The sequence below is a fragment of the Rhamphochromis longiceps genome, linkage group LG13, assembly GCF_057381845.1.
Source record: "Rhamphochromis longiceps isolate RC_006_pf linkage group LG13, R_longiceps_female_GT1.1, whole genome shotgun sequence".
NCBI lineage: Eukaryota > Metazoa > Chordata > Actinopteri > Cichliformes > Cichlidae > Rhamphochromis > Rhamphochromis longiceps.
The window spans coordinates 13,336,007-13,354,298 of NC_140569.1; the positions used below are offsets into that span (position 1 = coordinate 13,336,007).

The 18,292-nt window shown below is 40.4% G+C and overlaps 1 protein-coding gene across 2 annotated transcripts in view; it reads left to right on the forward strand.

Annotated features, from left to right (window-relative positions):
- bicc1a (BicC family RNA binding protein 1a) overlaps nucleotides 1-13,489 on the forward strand; it is a 60,257-nt gene extending 46,768 nt beyond the window's left edge. For both annotated transcript variants that reach the window (XM_085427764.1, XM_085427766.1), the window contains 12 exons: nucleotides 1,319-1,523; nucleotides 3,152-3,313; nucleotides 3,537-3,709; nucleotides 3,813-3,954; nucleotides 5,738-5,891; nucleotides 7,069-7,228; nucleotides 7,344-7,383; nucleotides 7,607-7,761; nucleotides 7,951-8,113; nucleotides 8,430-8,593; nucleotides 8,915-9,014; nucleotides 10,330-13,489. In XM_085427764.1, the coding sequence (XP_085283890.1) occupies nucleotides 1,319-1,523; nucleotides 3,152-3,313; nucleotides 3,537-3,709; nucleotides 3,813-3,954; nucleotides 5,738-5,891; nucleotides 7,069-7,228; nucleotides 7,344-7,383; nucleotides 7,607-7,761; nucleotides 7,951-8,113; nucleotides 8,430-8,593; nucleotides 8,915-9,014; nucleotides 10,330-10,457 (1,746 nt within the window). In that variant the 3' untranslated portion in view covers nucleotides 10,458-13,489. The remainder of the gene's footprint in view (nucleotides 1-1,318; nucleotides 1,524-3,151; nucleotides 3,314-3,536; nucleotides 3,710-3,812; nucleotides 3,955-5,737; nucleotides 5,892-7,068; nucleotides 7,229-7,343; nucleotides 7,384-7,606; nucleotides 7,762-7,950; nucleotides 8,114-8,429; nucleotides 8,594-8,914; nucleotides 9,015-10,329) is intronic.
- The last annotated feature ends 4,803 nt before the right edge of the window (nucleotides 13,490-18,292 follow it).

Here is an 18,292-nt window from a genome sequence, read left to right on the forward strand (position 1 = left end):
ATGCAGCGTCAGAGAAGGGGAAAAAAACGACTGCTCGAGAAACAAATAAGCCACTGTTCCATTTCAGTTACTTTCCATCAAATGACAGCATGACATTGAAGTAAATTATGGATTGCCTTGTCATATTTCATCACTGCTAAAACTTAGAAAGGGAAAAACTGGATCCCTGTACCAACACGGTGAAGGGTTTTGGCAAGTCGGCATCTGCCACAGTGGGGAATCGCAGTCTCTCCTCTGCACAGCCTGCCATGCATGTTTCATCTGCTGGACAGGGCCACTCTGTTTTTTTTTTTTTTTAGTAGGAAAAGCTGAAGCATAACAAAAAGTAAGTGGCTTCATTCTTGGTAAATTAGGTAGAAATTTGGAGTTAAGCTCAATGACCTTTAATTAAATGTAGCTTCTATTAGTGAAATCTGTTACTCAATCTTTGGCACGCCTTTTTTGTATATACAATTGATCTAATGTTTATAATAGTCTGCTGTTGTACACGTAGTATTCCTAGTCATATTTCACTGTTTGGCCTCAACCTGACCTGCTCATCAAGGTGCCTACGTCCCACCCTGAGTCAGGGCTCAATGCCCAAACCAGACGGGCCTGCGGGGACCGGTGTGGAAGTGCCAGTATAAACACCGACCCAGCCCAGATCCTCTTAAGAACCCTTCACTTAAACATTTTAATGAGGTGACAGAAATAATCCAAAAGGCCGGTCCAAATGGGTGCCACAGCCTGTCTGCTTCAATCACTTTGGCAGTCCTGTAGAGGAGGGTGTGCACGTGTGTCAGGGATATTCACCGCTGATTGAAAAAAAAATAAATTCAGAAGCTCAATTTTGGCAAAATGCAAAAAGTCAGCACTTTGATTTATATTTGATGTTTGGTAAGATCGAATAAAGCAAGGTTTCCAGTCATTTCTTTCAATGATTCCAAATCTGATTGTGAATTTTGTGTTTTTCTGTTCTTTTTACAGTCTCTTATTTTCTTCTCTCATATCAGACAGATATGTTGATCAAGAAACACTGTCTCTCTCACTGTCGTTCCTCCCCCGTCTCCTTCTCTCTCCCACACTGCCTCAATGTTTATCCTTCTAATCTACCCTTAATTCCCTCTTCCTTCCTCACATTTTATGTTTGTCTTCTCCCTCAGCCTCCCTTTCACTCCCTATCTATGGTACCAACATTCCCTACCCTATCTCTCCCTTGCTCCTCCTCTTGCTTTTCTCTTCTGCCTCCTAGTTTCCTGTTTATTTCCATGTCCATCCCACTTGTTCCCGTTTTCACCGGTTTCTCATCGCCTCTTCCTTCTCTCTCGATCTCTCCCAGTCTGTGATAGTCAAGAGTGTGGAGAGGAATGCAGTCAACATGTACGAAGCCCGAAAATTCCTCTTGGGTCTCGAGAGCAATGGAGTGGTGTCTTCCTCACCCCCTGTGGCACTGAATGCTGGCACTAATGGTCCATCCCCATCTCTCATCTGCCCTGTTGGCCTGGACATCCTGGCCTCAGCTGGCCTGGGGCTGAGTAATCTTGGTAATGACAATGTTTAACTTGCTAAGAAATAATGCTAAAGAATATCTTTCTCTATGATTGGGGGAGGGTGAATAAGATGTTACCTTTTTATTTCGTGCACAAAATGCAACAGATTCAATTGTATCATGATAGAAGAACTAATATCTTCATGAATCAGTGTCATTCCCAAGCGTGTAACACAAAGTAGTCTCTTTTAGAATTTTCATTGGTTTACTGAATTGAAAAACACAATCCCCCTTTACATAAATCACAGCTGGTGACTCACTGCATCTCTATATGACCTTTACAGCAGGAGCTGTGTGGACGCAAGTCCAAATCTGCACATCTTTGATCAGTCAACCATCAGAAAATAACCTCGGTACACATGTAGTTGCAGCACTTTGAATAATTTATGAGTTTATGAATCACAGGATGATGAACGGTTCTTATCGCGTAGGAGTTTGTCTGCAGCGCTGACCTCAACATCTGAGCCCAACAGAGTCCAGAACTGTTGAGATTAGGGGACATTTTTGTTTCCATGGATGACTTTCAATTGGTTGCAAGAGTGCGTGCAGTGTATAACAAATCTTTAGTCACAGTTATCAGATTTTTGCATTCTTCTCATAAAAAAATTAGGAGATTCAGTCTGTTTAAAAAACAAACAAAAAAAAACATGGAATTTAGGACATGATTTATATATCAGAGGCAGTCGGAAAGGCAGATAGGATAAGCTGACAGGAAGTGGCTCATTCCTGTAAGCACTAGCTGGCAGTAGATCTGTTGCAATTTATCTGTTAGAAATTTAAATATAAATGCAGTATGTCATCAAATGGTAACCACAGCAAATCTGCATTACATTACTGGAATGTGTTTATTTTCTCCTACCACTGACTTGGACCATATGTGATAGTCAAGATGTTGAGTATGTATTTGTGCTGAGAATTTTCTGAGATAATGGGTTTATTTTTGTTATAATTTTGGAAAACCTAGCACAAATGTTTTAGCATATCTTCTGTTAGTTTTGATGAGCATGTGTTCAGTTTATTATTGGATTGTCCCCCCTAGAAAATGAGATTAAAGATTGGCTGCAAAAAAGCTCAGTGTGCCAGGAGAGTGCCCGTACAGTAGAAATCTTTTTTTGCTGTTTCATTTAAACTCAGGGGCCCCGGGTGAAGCTGTGGACGGCCACATCCTGGCCTTTAGTAATTGCTACATGCTTTTCTTCTTCAGATTACAGACCAGTGTGCCAGAAGAATCCCTGGCCTTATTCCTGGAGCCAAAGTAGCCCCTTGTTAAAGCCACAGACCTGCTTCTTTCTGTTTTCATACACTGCGTTTGGGTTAAGACACCAAGCACCACATTGTTGGTGTTCTCGATACCATAGTTTTATTGGGTATGAGGACACACTAGACGTGTACTTATGCATCCATGACCTTGTAGAAATTTAAGAAATTCTTGCTCTCATTTGCTGTTGGGTTGATGGCAGTTTGATGGAATTCCAGTTAAATAGCTGGAAGACCAAGATTTTTTTTTTTTTTCTTAGTGCAACTTATGATTAGCTTAAAAAATGCACTTTGACAGGACCACCACTGATCTATTCATATACTGTCTTCTCCTTTCTTTCCTAATTTCTTTTGGTTACCCTTTAGCCTTCCTGGGTGCAACAGCATCACACTCTCTCCCCAATTCTGCTGCCCCAAACGCTGTGCTGAACAGCTTAAACTCCTCCATGAGCCCTCTGCAGACCCCAAGCCCCAGTAACCCCACTCCTTCCCCCTCCCTCTGGCCAAGTTCACTCACCAGCACCCAAGGTTTGTATATAGTACTGCCAGTAGCTCTTATGGTAAATCTGTATTTAATTAATTTATTTTTTATTCACAAATTATGTGTCTTGATGCATGCTTGACGTGAAAGAGTAAAATCCTTACAAATGTCTCAATCTTTATTTTAATTTTTGGTAATTCAGGTAATGTATTACATGACAAAAAGCCCTGTAACATTTTTCTTATTACTTTGATATTTTGGAAACTTAAGGCTTCTCGTCTCAGCTGATGCTGCATCCTGCCACTCAGGCCACCCTGAGCAGCATCCTGCTGTCCGGTGTGCCAAGTTATACACCGAACACACCATCTCCTCCACCTGGCCTCGCCCCCATAGACAAGCAGCCCAACGGGGTCCCTGAGTGCACCCTGAATGGACATGTCAAGGTTGGGCCCTTACCAACTTTATATTGTATCACCTCGCTCTACGTTTTGAATGACTGTGATAATAATTATTTTTTATTTTTTGTGTGGGCATGCACATGTATAGCACTCTGGCTCAGTGTATGGGAGGATAACAACGGCGTCAATTGCAGAAAATGTCTTGAGTCCAGCTCCATGTGACTCAGTCCAGGAAGCCAGTGGCCACAGTCCATCAGAACCACGGTCAAGCAAGTCCAGCCCGGACGAAGGTATTCCTCAAATCATTGCAGTGTCCTTGTCACTGAACACATGTGATTTGTGGCTGGATCCATGCTTTCACATTTACACCTAACTCAGACATTACCGTCTTAATACTGCAGCAGATATTGAGTCTCATCAGAGCAGGCAAAGTTTTTCCAATTACATATTGTCCAATTTTGGTGTTACTGTTTGTTTCGGATCAGATCCAAGCACTCCTGGCCATTTTCCTCTGGCATCATTAAGACATTTTCACCCAGTGATCTGCTGCTTATTGTTTATTTCCTCTCTCAGACTATTCTCAATAAACACTTGAGATGGAGTAAGTAACACATCATTAGAGTCACATTTCTTCACCATTGTTTAAACAGTTTGAACTTCTTAAGGTCCTTTTGACCATGTGTACCTAAATGCATTGAGTTGCTGTTATGTGATACAAGTAACAAGCAACTGAAGAGGTGTACCTAACAAAGTGGTGTATGACTGTGTACTATATAAAATGGCTATTGAGAATAATATAAGATTAATTCTCTCTGCCAAGGAGGTCATGTGATTGGTTTGGTTTGTCTCAAGTTAACGCCCCTCTCCCCTCCCTGAGCCTGGTTCTTCCAGGGGTTTCTTCCTGTTAAAGGGGAGTTTTTCCTTCCCACTGTCACTAAGTGCTTGCTCAAAGGCGGCCACCTGGGTTTTCTTAATGTAAAGGCCTGGAGGTGATGTACAGATTTTTATGAACGTTTTTCATTCGTATCTTCACCGTTTTTAATTAAAACATTTAACTTGGCTAAAAAGTCATTTTGAAAGTGTGCACTTATTCACAACTGCGCACTTTTTGTGGTGAGTCATTTATAATAAACAAAGTCTTGTGATTTATGTGTTGTTACAGCCTTGGACTGACAAAATGTTTGAGCTGTTAAAACTTTCAGCTCAGGTTTGTTGGACCTTAGCTTTGCAGACTTAACATAAATGTCCAAATCAGGATTTTCCACTTGAGATTTATGCAACCCTTAAACCCACCTTGAGGAAAATACCTTTATTGTACCCACGTTTTACTTCTCTATACTGTCCTCCTAACCTCATACGCTTTCTGACTACATTCACTGGAGCGGAGACAGATTAACTGCTGGTCTCCTCGCGGTTCAGAAAGGCCCTCGTTTCCTCTGTGTCTTACACTCGCGGTTTTCCCCTCAAACCTTCACTCTCACGCGTCTCGTTTTTCCCCGCTGTTTTTAAAGTTTGTCCTCCCCCGACGCGGTGTGTCCAGTTAAGTTTTCCTCTCCCTCCCTTACCACCTCCTGTGTCCCAGAATGTGTTTGCGCTGGCTTGCCTCGTACAGCTTAACTCCGCTGTGTCAGTTGAAGGTGTCTGGGGATATTGTTCAAACATTAAACCCCAGAGAACTTCGTTTAAGTGGCTGACATCATATTATTTTACAGTATGCGACCCATGTATACTCACACGTGCACATCCTGTTGCACAGAGCAGGTCCTTGTCGGGTTAAAAGCAGAGAAGCGGATGAAAAAGCACTATAATCACAGCTGGTGTGTTTTTAATTAATCTAGAATTCAAGTGAGACCTGTCACACTTGAATGCATGCACACATGCAGTACATATGCTCACAAGCTAAACATACTCATTCATACTGAATGACCCAGTCACTTCTGAGTGCAGGCTGTGTTATGGTATAAATTGAAATTGATGAAACCTAAGGTATTACAGCTATTGTTGTCATTATGTGTATTTTGTCTGCACAGAAAAAAGAGAATATTCACCATTTGTCCGTGTTTATTCCTTCAGGCTCTGACACATTTGTAGAAGTGGGCATGCCCAGAAGCCCCTCGCACTCCGCTAATGGAAGTGAGTTGAAACAGATGCTGGCGTCATGTAAGACATCATCAGGAAAACGACAGGCTGTGGAGCTCCTGCAGGGCACCAAGAACTCTCATCTACAGTATGTCTGAATCATTTATGACTTCTGTTGTTACTTTTTAGCATCTCTTCCAAAATCTTTTACAGATCATGCTCCTAAAGTTTGATAGTATTCTTTAAATATTGATCTTTACAGACATTAAGATAAGCCCAGAAACAATGGGATCATTTTTATTTTTAAACAATAATAATGCATAAAGTCACAGACTATCCCAAACTGGAGCAACCAGCTGTGGTACGTTATACACATTATACTGGACAGCATTGTTATTATGATGGCTAACTCTATGTTTATAATAATCCCAGTACGTCAGCTGTTTTTGAAATGGTGCAGTGGGATCCCTCAACTTTCCCTTGTTTTTTTCCGTATAGATGCTCTGACAGTTGTGATGTTAATATCAAACATGGCCAAAGTTTGAAATAATGAGGTCTGCAAATGTGCAAGTAATCCCCTTTGAGCTGAAAGCTCAGGCTTCAGACTGTTTTAACTGCTTAGCTGTTTAGCGGTTTGGCTCTGTTTGATGTCAGTCAGAAGAGATATCTTTAACATGGTTATCTCAAGTGCGCAGCTCTGGCTGTGTGAGCACAGAAACCCCACCCAGCTGATCTTCATATTTTTTGTTTGAGAGAGACAGCCAGTCAGAAGAAAGTTGCATGAAAGGGAGCATTGTGTGTTGAATTGTGATTCATGCAAAATTACTAGAGTCCAAAAACTGTACTCTGCTGCTACAAATTCGAATATACATCAGCATTCATGAGAGCGAGCACTTTTCCACGAGTAGCTGCTAGACACGACTCAGCTTTACTCGGTTTCAGTCGTTTTCTATTAGAATTGAGTCAGGCACCTTATGTGACTCAGGTTGTAATAGCAAAGTCACATGATGTCATTGGTATGCGACACAAACGTAATAGAATAACGGAGGCCGTTAAGGCTCAGCCGCTTTTTGTTAAACCGCTGTGTTGTTGGGTTTTTTTGTACTTAGAACCCCGGCTGAGTAAGTACTAAAAAAGTACCTGGTGCCAAAAATGGAAAATCCTTAAAACCGAGGCAAGTCGAGCTGAGTAGATACTAGTGGAAAAGGGATAATGGAGATGCTAGTTACTAAAGGCCCTCTTTAACTGCCTGAGTGATCACGTCAGCAAAGGATGAGCTGAAGAAAGGTTATTTACTGATACAGTGCCTGTTTTAATTCCAACAGTTCTGACTGTCTCCTCTCGGACACGGAGTCCAGCTCATCAGACAGTCCTGTGGCAGATAAGAGGGCACCGGGGAGTGAGCGGGCAGCTGAAAGGGCAGCACAACTGAACGAGAGGGAGAGAATCCGATTGGCACCTCAGACCTCCTTTGCCAACATGCAGGTACACACACACACACACACACACACACACACACACACACACACACACACACACAGCTAACATGGAAAGAGAGGCCATGGTTTTATTGGCTTTAACCATCTGTTGAATTTTACAGGCTTTTGACTATGAACAGAAAAAGCTACTGGCAACTAAAGGTGAGTTGACATTTTTGTGCCATCAAATAGTGCAATCAGTGTCATTAGCAGTGTGACATATAATTTAGTCCCCTTAAAAAAAATTACATTTATTTCTTTAGCCACAAAAACATCTTCACACTAAATATTATATAATTATATAATATTTAGTGTTTCTATAAAAGAATTATATAATTCTTTTATAGAAACATATTTGCATCACTGCTTTTCTGTATTCGCACAGCTATGTTGAAGAAGCCAGTAGTGACTGAGGTGCGCACTCCGACCAACACCTGGAGTGGTCTGGGCTTCTCAAAGTCCATGCCAGCTGAGACTATCAAGGAACTAAGGAGAGCTAATCACGTCTCATACAAACCCAGCATGAGCACGACATACGAGGTCAGACAGAAATGAAAGTGTTTAACTTTCATTATCGTGATCAATATGTTCAATATCTTAGCATGTACTGATGTTGTGTATATTATAAGAAACATTATTTGCCTGACTGTTGTTTTAGTAGACAGACGTTTGTGTTCTGTATTGGGATGTACAGAATTCAGTCTGAACTTGTTTCTTTTTGGTCCTCAGGGTTCCCCACTGTCGTTGTCTCGATCCAGCAGCCGGGAAGGCGTGGGGAACGGGAGTGACTCTGACAACTGGCGTGAGAGGAACGCCACCAGCAACGGCCTAGCAAGCCACACAGAGTTCGCCTCAGCCGTCAGCAGTCCAAAGAGGAAACAGAACAAATCTGGTCAGTAAATTTTTGTTGTTTTTGTCTTCAAATAATGATGCTGATTAACAATGAAATGAAAGAGAACAAAATAAAGATTTAAAATGTCATTGTGAGCACTCTTGCCTCTGAATTTGATGGTTTTGCTTGTAAGAGTAATATACTCAATATAGCACTCAGGGTTGGCACGTTAAAGTCTAGTGAAGCTGCCAGTCTAGTTAATCTGCAGAACAGATGGTCTCAGTCAAAATGGTCCAAATTTTCATCTCTTTAAGTTAAACATTGTTTCATTACCTGACTGAATGAAAGAAATGTCTCTTTTTAAACTGTCTTGTAGCTGCAGAACATTTCCTCAGCAGCAGCAACTACATGGACTCTATTTCATCAGTAACGGGCACAAACGGCTGCAGCCTGAATTCGTCTCTGAAAGGCTCAGACCTGCCCGAGCTTTTCAGCAAACTGGGCTTGGGGAAGTACACGGACGTCTTCCAGCAACAAGAGGTAATCCTGATTCTGAACCAAGTTTTTATCGCACAAGCTTTCATCGTCTTCCCTGGTTTAACTGTAGGGGTGGACGTGTGGGTGTGCCAGACCATTACTTCTGTCCAAAGTGAAATATCCCTGTCATTATTTGTTGTTGCTATGTTACATTCATAGTTTAATTAATTTTTCCTTAACAAGCTGTAGAATTGCATTCGTACATCAAATATTACTGCTTGCATGGCAGGGAGGATATTATGTACATGACCATTAGTCTTGACATTTATGTTTGAAGATCTTTTCTAGATTAAGGTTGTTAAACTGGCTCGTTGCTGCTTCTAGATTGACCTCCAGACATTCCTGACACTCACAGACCAGGACCTGAAGGAACTGGGAATCACCACCTTTGGTGCCCGTAGGAAAATGCTGCTCGCTATCTCGGGTATGGAAAAAAAAAATTCAGAAAGAGCATTCTCTTGTTGCATTTTATCTTTCTCTGTGCTGTCAGCTGCATGACACTGCAAATAAAACATTTGCATAACAACGCAGAGATACCCACGTTGGTCTTTTCCTGTGCCGATAATCACTCGTACCAGCACGAGCTTCATTCTGCCAGCTCACCTTTGCTGAAGGCAGTTTCATTAATGGGTTTTTTTTTTATGTTTATTGTTTTGTCTGAGTGGATCCCAGCAGTCCAAAAGATAAATAATAAGTTCATATCTCAAAGTTCATAGGTGGTTCTTGTTGTCAGCAAGCCAGAATAGAAGTTAAACTGGTCAGATTTCTGAGAGGACATGCTGCAGTAATTTGCAGCAGCAGCAATAAATGGGATTCAAGCAAATTCTTCTTTGATGAGTGTTTTGGTATTTTCCCAGCTGCTCCAGCTGCCTGTCTCATGCTGATGCAGACTCTTCCCTGTTGTTACACTTGATCTAATGTGAATGTGGTGGGTGTCACACTTCATTACTGACATTATAATAGCCTGCACGAGTTAATCATGTCTGTGTTGGGATCATGAGCTTCCTGTCATGGTTATTGTTTAAATGTTCAGTTCACAAACGTCTGACCAGAGTCAGGGTTGACAGCGAGGGCAATGAGGGGAAATGTCGAGGTCAGCACTATGATTATTAAGGAAGCAGAGGGATCCAAGGCCAGGATCGGTTTTGCTGCCTGTCGCCTCAGCCAAGTCGAGGTCAACTTTCATCTCCGCTGACCGACTCTAGAGCTTGAAAACTGCATATTGCGCATCTCTGTCTGTCTTTCTGTGTTTTTGCTTCTCATAAAAAGATAGAATACCAGTCAAGGCAATCCAGGTTTTAACTTCCTGCTGGTGTGCCAGTAAAAAGAGCTGCTGGAGCGAGCTGCCTGCCTCCAGTAATCATACTGAAGGTTTATGCTGGCACCGACAGACTGCGGCTATCGTATGAATAACTGAGAGATGCCAGGGTGTTCTTGAGACATTTTTATGAAATCATTTTGTCCAAACTGCTGTGTAAAAACAGATGGACACAAAGAGGGGTTTTGTTGATCTGAGCAATTCTGTAGTGCTTTGAATCCAATTTTCTTGTCACTGTAGATCAGTGAAGGCTGCAGAGACATGGCAACATTCTCCACGGTTTTATTTATTTTTACTTTGATTTGCTGCAATTCCCATCGCAACAATGGAAGTTACCCCACATTAAACACTATGTTTGTATCACCTTTGCTGCTCCTGATGTTTTGCGGTTATCTTTTTTTTTTTTTTTTCCTGCCCACAGAACTAAACAAGAACCGGAGGAAACTATTTGAGCCACCCATCAGGTCCTCCTTCCTGGAAGGGGGGGCAAGCGGCCGCCTCTCCCGCCAGTTTCACGCTGAGATGGCCAGCGTCAGTGGGCGATGGTAGGCGCCTCCAGAGCTCCAGTCATCGGAGAACCGTCCATAAAGAAGACCAGAGTCCAGCATCTTAGAGTGGCGTCTAGGTTTCAGTGGTTGTTTACCCTTTTTCAGCTTCAGCTGAATTGAGACTGTTCGCAAAGTTGCATTGCCATATAGCGCATTTATAAATACTTTTTTTTTTAAAAGCCATAGTTTTACCTGAAGTGCCAACAACAACAAAAAAAGGGATTTCTCAGATACATGAAGTTCAGTGTTATTGCCTTATAAATCCACTAGTCTCTTGTTGAGCATTTATATATGAAGGGTGTGGTTTTGGTTCTGTCCAGTATTTCTGTCCACTTTTTGTTCAAGGGAACAGGCAGAATGATTAGTACATCATTTTACACATTGGTACTACCTGCATTTGTATTATGCTCTTGTATCAGTGACATGCACTTTAATAATACTAGATTTTTGCCTGTGAGAGCCTTATTCCTTAGATTGAAATGAAACTATGCATTTTTTTATTGACTTAAAGCACAGATGCATTTTCTACCAAGCCAAAAGTAAGCACTTAACCAGTGACATTAGCACAGCACCAAATGAAGTAATAATAGGTCAGCGCACCTAAGCGGTGACTTGATCAACTTTAACACATAACCAAAGTAAATCTCATTGTGACCTTTGACTCCTTCAGTGTTTCGATTGGTGGACATTCCTCCGAGATCAGTGTTTGTGTTGAGCATCAGTTTCTCTTTCTAGACGAGACAAAAATAAGTATTTTGTATTCATTTTGCATTATGATTTTATTTTTTAGTTTTTATTACCATCTTAGGCAAATGAGTGGAATGTTTATTGGTAATCGGTTTACATATGTATTTTTTTATATTTTCATGAATGAGTGTCTATGATTATTTTGTTTTGTTTTTTGTAATTAGTTTGCTTGTAAGTTTTAGTTTTATTTCCTGCCCTTTAGTCTCTGGAGCCATAACATGGCTGTGCCATTAGACAGCAGCAGAGATGTGAGACAGTTAGGCAAAGCTTTGTAGGCCTCTTTGATTGTGTCAACAGGCAATTTTCTGTGGTTTTTCTTCTGTGTTTATAGTACTTGGTCTTTTGTTTTATCTTTTTTGCCAGTCATGGCCTCTCTGTGGCCCCTTCCATGTGCCTTAAATCTCCCAATCTGGTCTACTGTGTATCTGAAACTTTTTTTTATCTTTCTGTTAGCTTAGAGTTTCAGCTAGAGCAAGGAGAGGAGGCCTGTTAACAGAACAAGGCCTTGCCTTTAATAGTGAAACGTGCCAATATCCATAACTCATTTTTTTTCAGCAGGAAGAAATTTCGTTAAGAACACTAATATTTTGTTCTGACCTTACTTTCCAGATAGGAAGTGCCATCACACAAAGAACCAGTTTTCCCACAGCCAACATGGTCTCATATTAATAGTTCTGCGAGACACAAATAGAGAACTAAGGTCACCAGAAGTACTGCGAGATCTAAGATGAAAACAAATAAAAATCTGGTATTTTCTACTATCAGTCATGTAATCTAATATCCCCAAAACCTGGTTAAGCAGTGTTTAATAAAGTAACAGAATTATGCATGCAGCGGCAGTGTTTATCACCAGAGCTTGTGTTTGCTCTGTAGCCCTGGATTATGTTCAGTCATGTGTTTTTTGAAAAGGAAAACATCCTTTTTTCCAGCAGTTCATTAACTTTGGATAACTCAAATGTTTTTTTGTGTAATGTTCTTAAAATATGTCTGAGCATTTAAACTACAAGAACATCCATCTTCCAATGATGAGAGCGTTTTTCAAGTGCAATTCAAAGCCTCTTTGTGAAGTCATTTTTCCTTTTTGTTTATATTTGCAGTACAGTAGGTTTAAAAGCTAAGACTGAGTAATATTCTTAGTTTAAATGAACAAGACCTGTATAAACTCTTAAAGTATGTACAAGACACTTCTGAAAAATTATCACTGCAAGTGCGTAAACGTTTATCTCAGCAGATTTAATTATGACAGACAGCAGCAGCAATCCTCGTATCGTTTCAAAGTAGTTGATCATTTATCACTTTTTTGTTTTAATTTACAGCGATTTAAAACCCTCATTTTTAACCACTTTTCCGTCCTATCTCGCATCCTATCCTATCTGACTTGAGCCATTCTCAATGTGGTTGTCAAGTTAGTAACACTACACTAAGTGATATTCTGACATGGTTGCTTATGCAAACCAGGTAAATTCTTGTTTTTGTTTTGTTTTTTATTGTTTTTGTTTTGTTTTTTTGAAGTCTTAAAGAAGATGAAGAAGGCTAAAGCTTAATGTAGAAAGGGATTCTTTATTCTACAAGGAAACCCGGAGCTGCTTTTGCTCCACATGGTACTACATTTAAAAAGAAAATAGATAAATAATGCTGAGCACTGATTCTCCCAGTGCTGTGACTCGTGTTCCTGCCTAGCAGACATTTGTTTTCATCCTTCACTTTTTTTTGGATGTGTTTGCTCGGAGGGCAATAGAGGTTCTTGTCTCATCAAGTGAATGTTTCAAATTTATATATATTGCCTTGATGATGCATGTTATTGCAGCTTGATCACAGATCAGTAAAGGGACTCACCAAGTCAAAAGGTTTACTGCTAGCTTGCCTAGTCTTTGCCCTTGATTGAATAGTTTCACAATTATGTCTTTGATTTGTTGTATTAGTCATATTAATATTCCCAAAGGGATTTATTTGAAGGAATCTTTGTACTGCAATCAAATGGTACATTTATAATGTAAATGTAAACCACTAAGGAAATGATGTATAACATAACTTTTGTACAACTTTTCATTTTTACAGTCATTGTTTTTGCGTGAGAAACGTACAATTCTGCACCATATTCCTAAGATGGATTCGTGCATAAACATTGCCATGTGGTCAACGCTCTGTTCACTGTGGCATCTGTTGATGCTGTTGTTATTCTAACTGTATTGTAGTACAGATATAAACTTTTCAGAGAATCTGTCAAGCAGGCAAAAAAATGTTTGTTCGAACATTCAAATGATATTATGAAGATAATAAATGTATGCAAACAAAAGCGCCTTTTGGTTTTGTTTCCCACATAACACAGAAATGTCGAGTTTTGAAACTTTCTCAAGTCTGAAGCTACCAGGCTGTCCAGGCGCACAGTATCAGTGCAGTATTTCTAGAAAAGGGCTGTTAAACGTGGAGCCCGAGGGCCAGAATCGACCTTGCAAAGACTCCAATCCAGCACACTGGAAGGCTTTGGGGAAAATTTTTCTTCCTTATAAAGAAAGATAAAGAAATTGCACTTCTTTATCTTGTATTAAGAGATTTATGTTGACAAAAAGGAGTTTTACTCATCCGCCTTGGATACATACTTTATTTGTAATTTTGACCAGCAGAAGTTAGTTAAAATTAGGCTAAAAAAAGTTAGGCCTGGTTTAGGTGACGCTGAACCCTCAGGTTATGCTGCATTAGTCTAGGCCCATTGGGGCTTCCCATCGTGCATCAAGTCTTTCTTCTTTGATCAGCTCTTTTCACTCTGTTTATCCACCACTTTGCATTACATCATTAATTATTCTCTGGCTCTCTTCCACACAGTCTCCCACACAGTTTTTCCTTCACACTGTCACCAAGTGCTTTCACTGAAGTGACTGTTGTTGTGATTTGGAGCTATATAAATTGAATTGAAGGTAATCCTTCTGCACTATTCTGCAATCACTTGGTGTGTCTGTTTAAAGACACATTCAAAAACACATTTGCATACTGCAGTTTGAGGGTAATGTGCTTACATGATGTCTAACCTGCACAGCATCTGCTTAATCCAACAAAATGAATCTATGACCAATGAGGATTTGCAGTACAAGACACACTTGAGAAGAAATTTAAAGTTGTCTTCTCTCCTTATAAACAGGCTACTGTAGTATGGGGAGAGAATTTATTTTCTTTGTTTTGCATGAAAGTACTGCAAATAATACATTTCTGCACGACTAACTGCCAGAAAACTGTTCACATCCGTGAAATAAAATATGGGTTTTTGTGAGATCTCGGTCACAAATTCAGCAGTGATGATGCTTCTTGGTTAATATGAGAAGATTAGAAAAACTGTTTTTGCTTTGCAGAGGGAAAACCTCAAGGGGGCAGTATTGTCACTGAAAATGACATTTCCCAAGTAAAGCGTGGAAAATGGTTACTCAGCAACAGATTATAAAATGTAAAGAAATTATAAAAATAGCATTTTATTCGTGAGAGACTCTTTGCAGCACAGCACATTGTCATTCGCCACCTCTAATACATATCATAGCTGTAATTTTGAAGTTAGTTTGGAAAATGTTCAAACTTGAAAGAAAATGATGCGTTTGCCTGTGGCTGTTTGCATATTCCCAAAGTGCTGTATTTTACCTGACATATGGAAAGTGATTCGGTTTTCAGTCGTTTTTATTTTATTGCTCAAAAAAAAACCATCTCCAGGCCTCTCTTCTGATTATGGCAGCAAATTAATGTTCAGCTGTTTGCCACATAGACAGAGGGAGTCACTCATCCATCTCAAATGAGCCCTTTAACAGGTGGTGCCACTGAACTATGGTCTGTAAAGCACCTGTGGTTTCTATAACATCACAATATTGAATGGGATGTAAATACTGGTATGTACAAGTGAGAAACTCACGGGGTAATGTGTAGGAAGGATGTTATGAAAACATTCCTTTTGCTGTCTGCTGCCAATTGCTGACATGACAAACGGATCACACCTATAATTAAATCTAGGTCTTATCTAAGAAAATGGTCCCATCATGAAGAGAATGTATCTGGATTCGGCAGAAACAAATTCACCTACATTTAATCTCATAAAGGATATTAGAGCTCTAGAGAAAAGCTAGTAGTTGCAAAATTTCAGAGTCTTTTCAATTGCACTATGGGTAGTTGTGTGTGCAGCACAGTCGGCAATCATTCCCTTTGCCCAGCGTGGCTAATTTCAATTTCATGTGCTATTGTGAGAGACAGGGTGAGAGAGGGACAGCTAAATTGCAGAGAAAGAAGTTTTTTGTTTTTTTTTTTGTTATCACTAACCAACCCTGCATTTATTCAGCATCCTGGCAGCATCCCCGTCAAAAGACCAGAGTCCACAGCTTCACATATTGTTCTCATGGGCAGCTTGCCTCTGCAGGAAAGGTGTAAATTAGAGTAGCTGTGACTCGGTTGCTACCTCACCATACCTGGCTCTTATCCAGTGGACATTATGCTCACGGTGCCTGATAAGTCTAGCTCTTTTTCTGTGAGCTCATTCTCCATCATATAAAGTGACCCGTATGTCAGAGCATCTGCATCACCGATGTTGAAAACGGTCACAAGAACATTTCTTTCTACTTTGCTTTAAGAAGCCAGACTAAATTGTATTTTTTGAAGTGGTCTTGAGCAACAGGTCTCCAGGATTTTTGAAGGTCTGTCAAAGTTTTCCTGTTTTTCACCAATTTAAAAAATCTATTTTTGAACATTTTAAGTTTTTAGTATTTTGTTGAAAAGCATTTTGTGATATTAGTCTTGAAAGGTCCTATACAAATATCATTTCTGTTATGTTTTTTTAGTTTGGTTCACTTAAAGGTTGTAAACTGTCATTCCTGGAAAGCATTGATAACAAAGCACAACCAACCCACTTGGCAGCACCTCAGTAAACAACACATTTATGCTCATTTGTTTACGCTTTATTCCATACAAACAGAAATAAAAAGACAACTAACAAGCTGAAACATTGGCATAATAATGTGAAAGTCAAAAAACAATCATGCCTTGAAATATGGGCATAGTTGGTTAAATTAACAAAATAATATGACTGCATTTGTGAGCATTATAGACGATGATAGGTGGGTTTTTCTTTCTTCAGTCAGAGGGAGGAAAGCTGCTCCTCCCTGTTTCCAGTCTTTGTGTTAAGCTATAGTTAATGAGCCTCTAGCTCTGCAGCTATACATGTTTATCCTCCTCATGCGAAGCTCTCCAGCAAAACAAATAAGCTTATTTTCCTTCATGCTTATCCTGCATTGCACACCCAATTAATTCATTTTATTAATAACATTTGGACCCGGCTTTTAATTGGTCTCCCCTGATTTCATTGTGGCCTTTCGGCGTATAAATGAACTTCATTTGAATTTCATATAATCTTAGATAAAGTGGAATTGAACTGGGCCCCCGGAGAAAACGCATAAGCACAGATCCATTATCAATCAAGCTGCAGCTACACCGAGGCCAGACTTCACACTGTAAATCAATGACATGCTTCATTTGCTGCCCTGAAACGCCAGATAAATGTCTTTGTGGTATGATGTGACACACACACAGTGGTGACTTGGTATTGTTTTCTGCAAATGTAAAATGGTCTGCCCATGCACTCCATATTCTGCCTCTTAACTGACCTCTGAGACTGTGTGTATGCGGCTGTGTAAGAGATGCCGAAAGATGCAGAGGCATTAAATATAATTATAGAGACGTCTGCATATGGGTCGCTCCGCCTTCTTTATCACTTCAAAATCTTCACACCTATTTGATCTGTTTTCTCACTGCACCTTTCTCCCCGCTATTTCTCCATCTGCCACTGTGTGTTCACTTGGCCTCTAAACACAGCAGAGGGAGCAAATGAGAGTGGACTGCCAATACAGTGTACACTATGGCCTATAGTGTGCACACACAAACATACACTGCATGGCACTGCAAGATTTGGAGTGGAGCAGAAAAATGAGAAAACAAATGAGAGGAAAAAATGGTAGACAATTGACAAAGTAGAACTGAAGAGGCAAAAGTATTAAAGGAAGAATGTTAGTAAAGGAACAAGAAAGGGGAAAAGATTTGGCAGTGTGTGTGTGTGTGTGTGTGTGTGTGTGTGTGTGTGTGTGTGTGTGTGTGTGTGTGTGTGTGTGTGTGTGTGTGTGTGTGTGTGTGTGTGTGTGTTACACTGCCTTCTTTCATCCTCCTGCAGCTCTACTGGAAACACTGATGCTAACACAGGACGACTCACCCTGTAGGGGATATTGGTGGGTGGAGAGATGGCGTGGCGGAAAGGATGGATGGAGGTAGAATGAGAAGGAATCCTCCAGAACTGGTCAGCCTCATCCCTCCCCCTCCCCATCCTGCTCCTCCTCTCTCAAAGCAGATCAGCACAGCAGGCAGTGGAGGGACATAAGAGGTGTGGGGGGAGGGAGACAGGGCAACAAAGGGAAATTGATGATGACATATAGCAATTAGGCTTTTTGAAGCTTGTGCATTTAGGGCTATTAGGTGTGCTCTACTTGTTTTTGTTTATGATTTAGTCACTGCACATGGACTTTCAATGATCTGGTTTCTGAAACCAGTGGGGTGTGGGGGGCATTTAAACAAATGCAGTGTTGTTAATCCATGGATGTCACTGTAATGCTCTTTACACAGCTGGGGGGCAACTGTCAAGTCATGTCATATAGCAAATATATAATGTTACGCATGGCTTTCATCCACTTAAAGGCATACTAAAAATAACTCCAATTTAAATTTTTAAGGTGAATGTGGCAGCATCTTCTCCCCAGAACACTGCAGTGTGTTTGCAGGGAGTGATCAGGATGCTGACCTTTACCTTAAATGCACTGTGTATCCCTGGCAGGAAATGTGAGCCTTAGTGGAATCCAAGCGTGGAATATGTTCAAGGCTTTAGTGGTGCGCCTTATATGTTTCCTACTGAATCTGAATGCCATAGTGATTATGAGCTTATCAGGACTTTAATTTGCCTGCCCGCCACAACCCCATTTTTTTAATCCTTCAAGCTGCATGAAAACGCAAACCAATTACTTTCCTGCAGGCAAATCAAACATTATTATTATTTCCCCCTTTTTAGTTTTGTTAATCTACAAT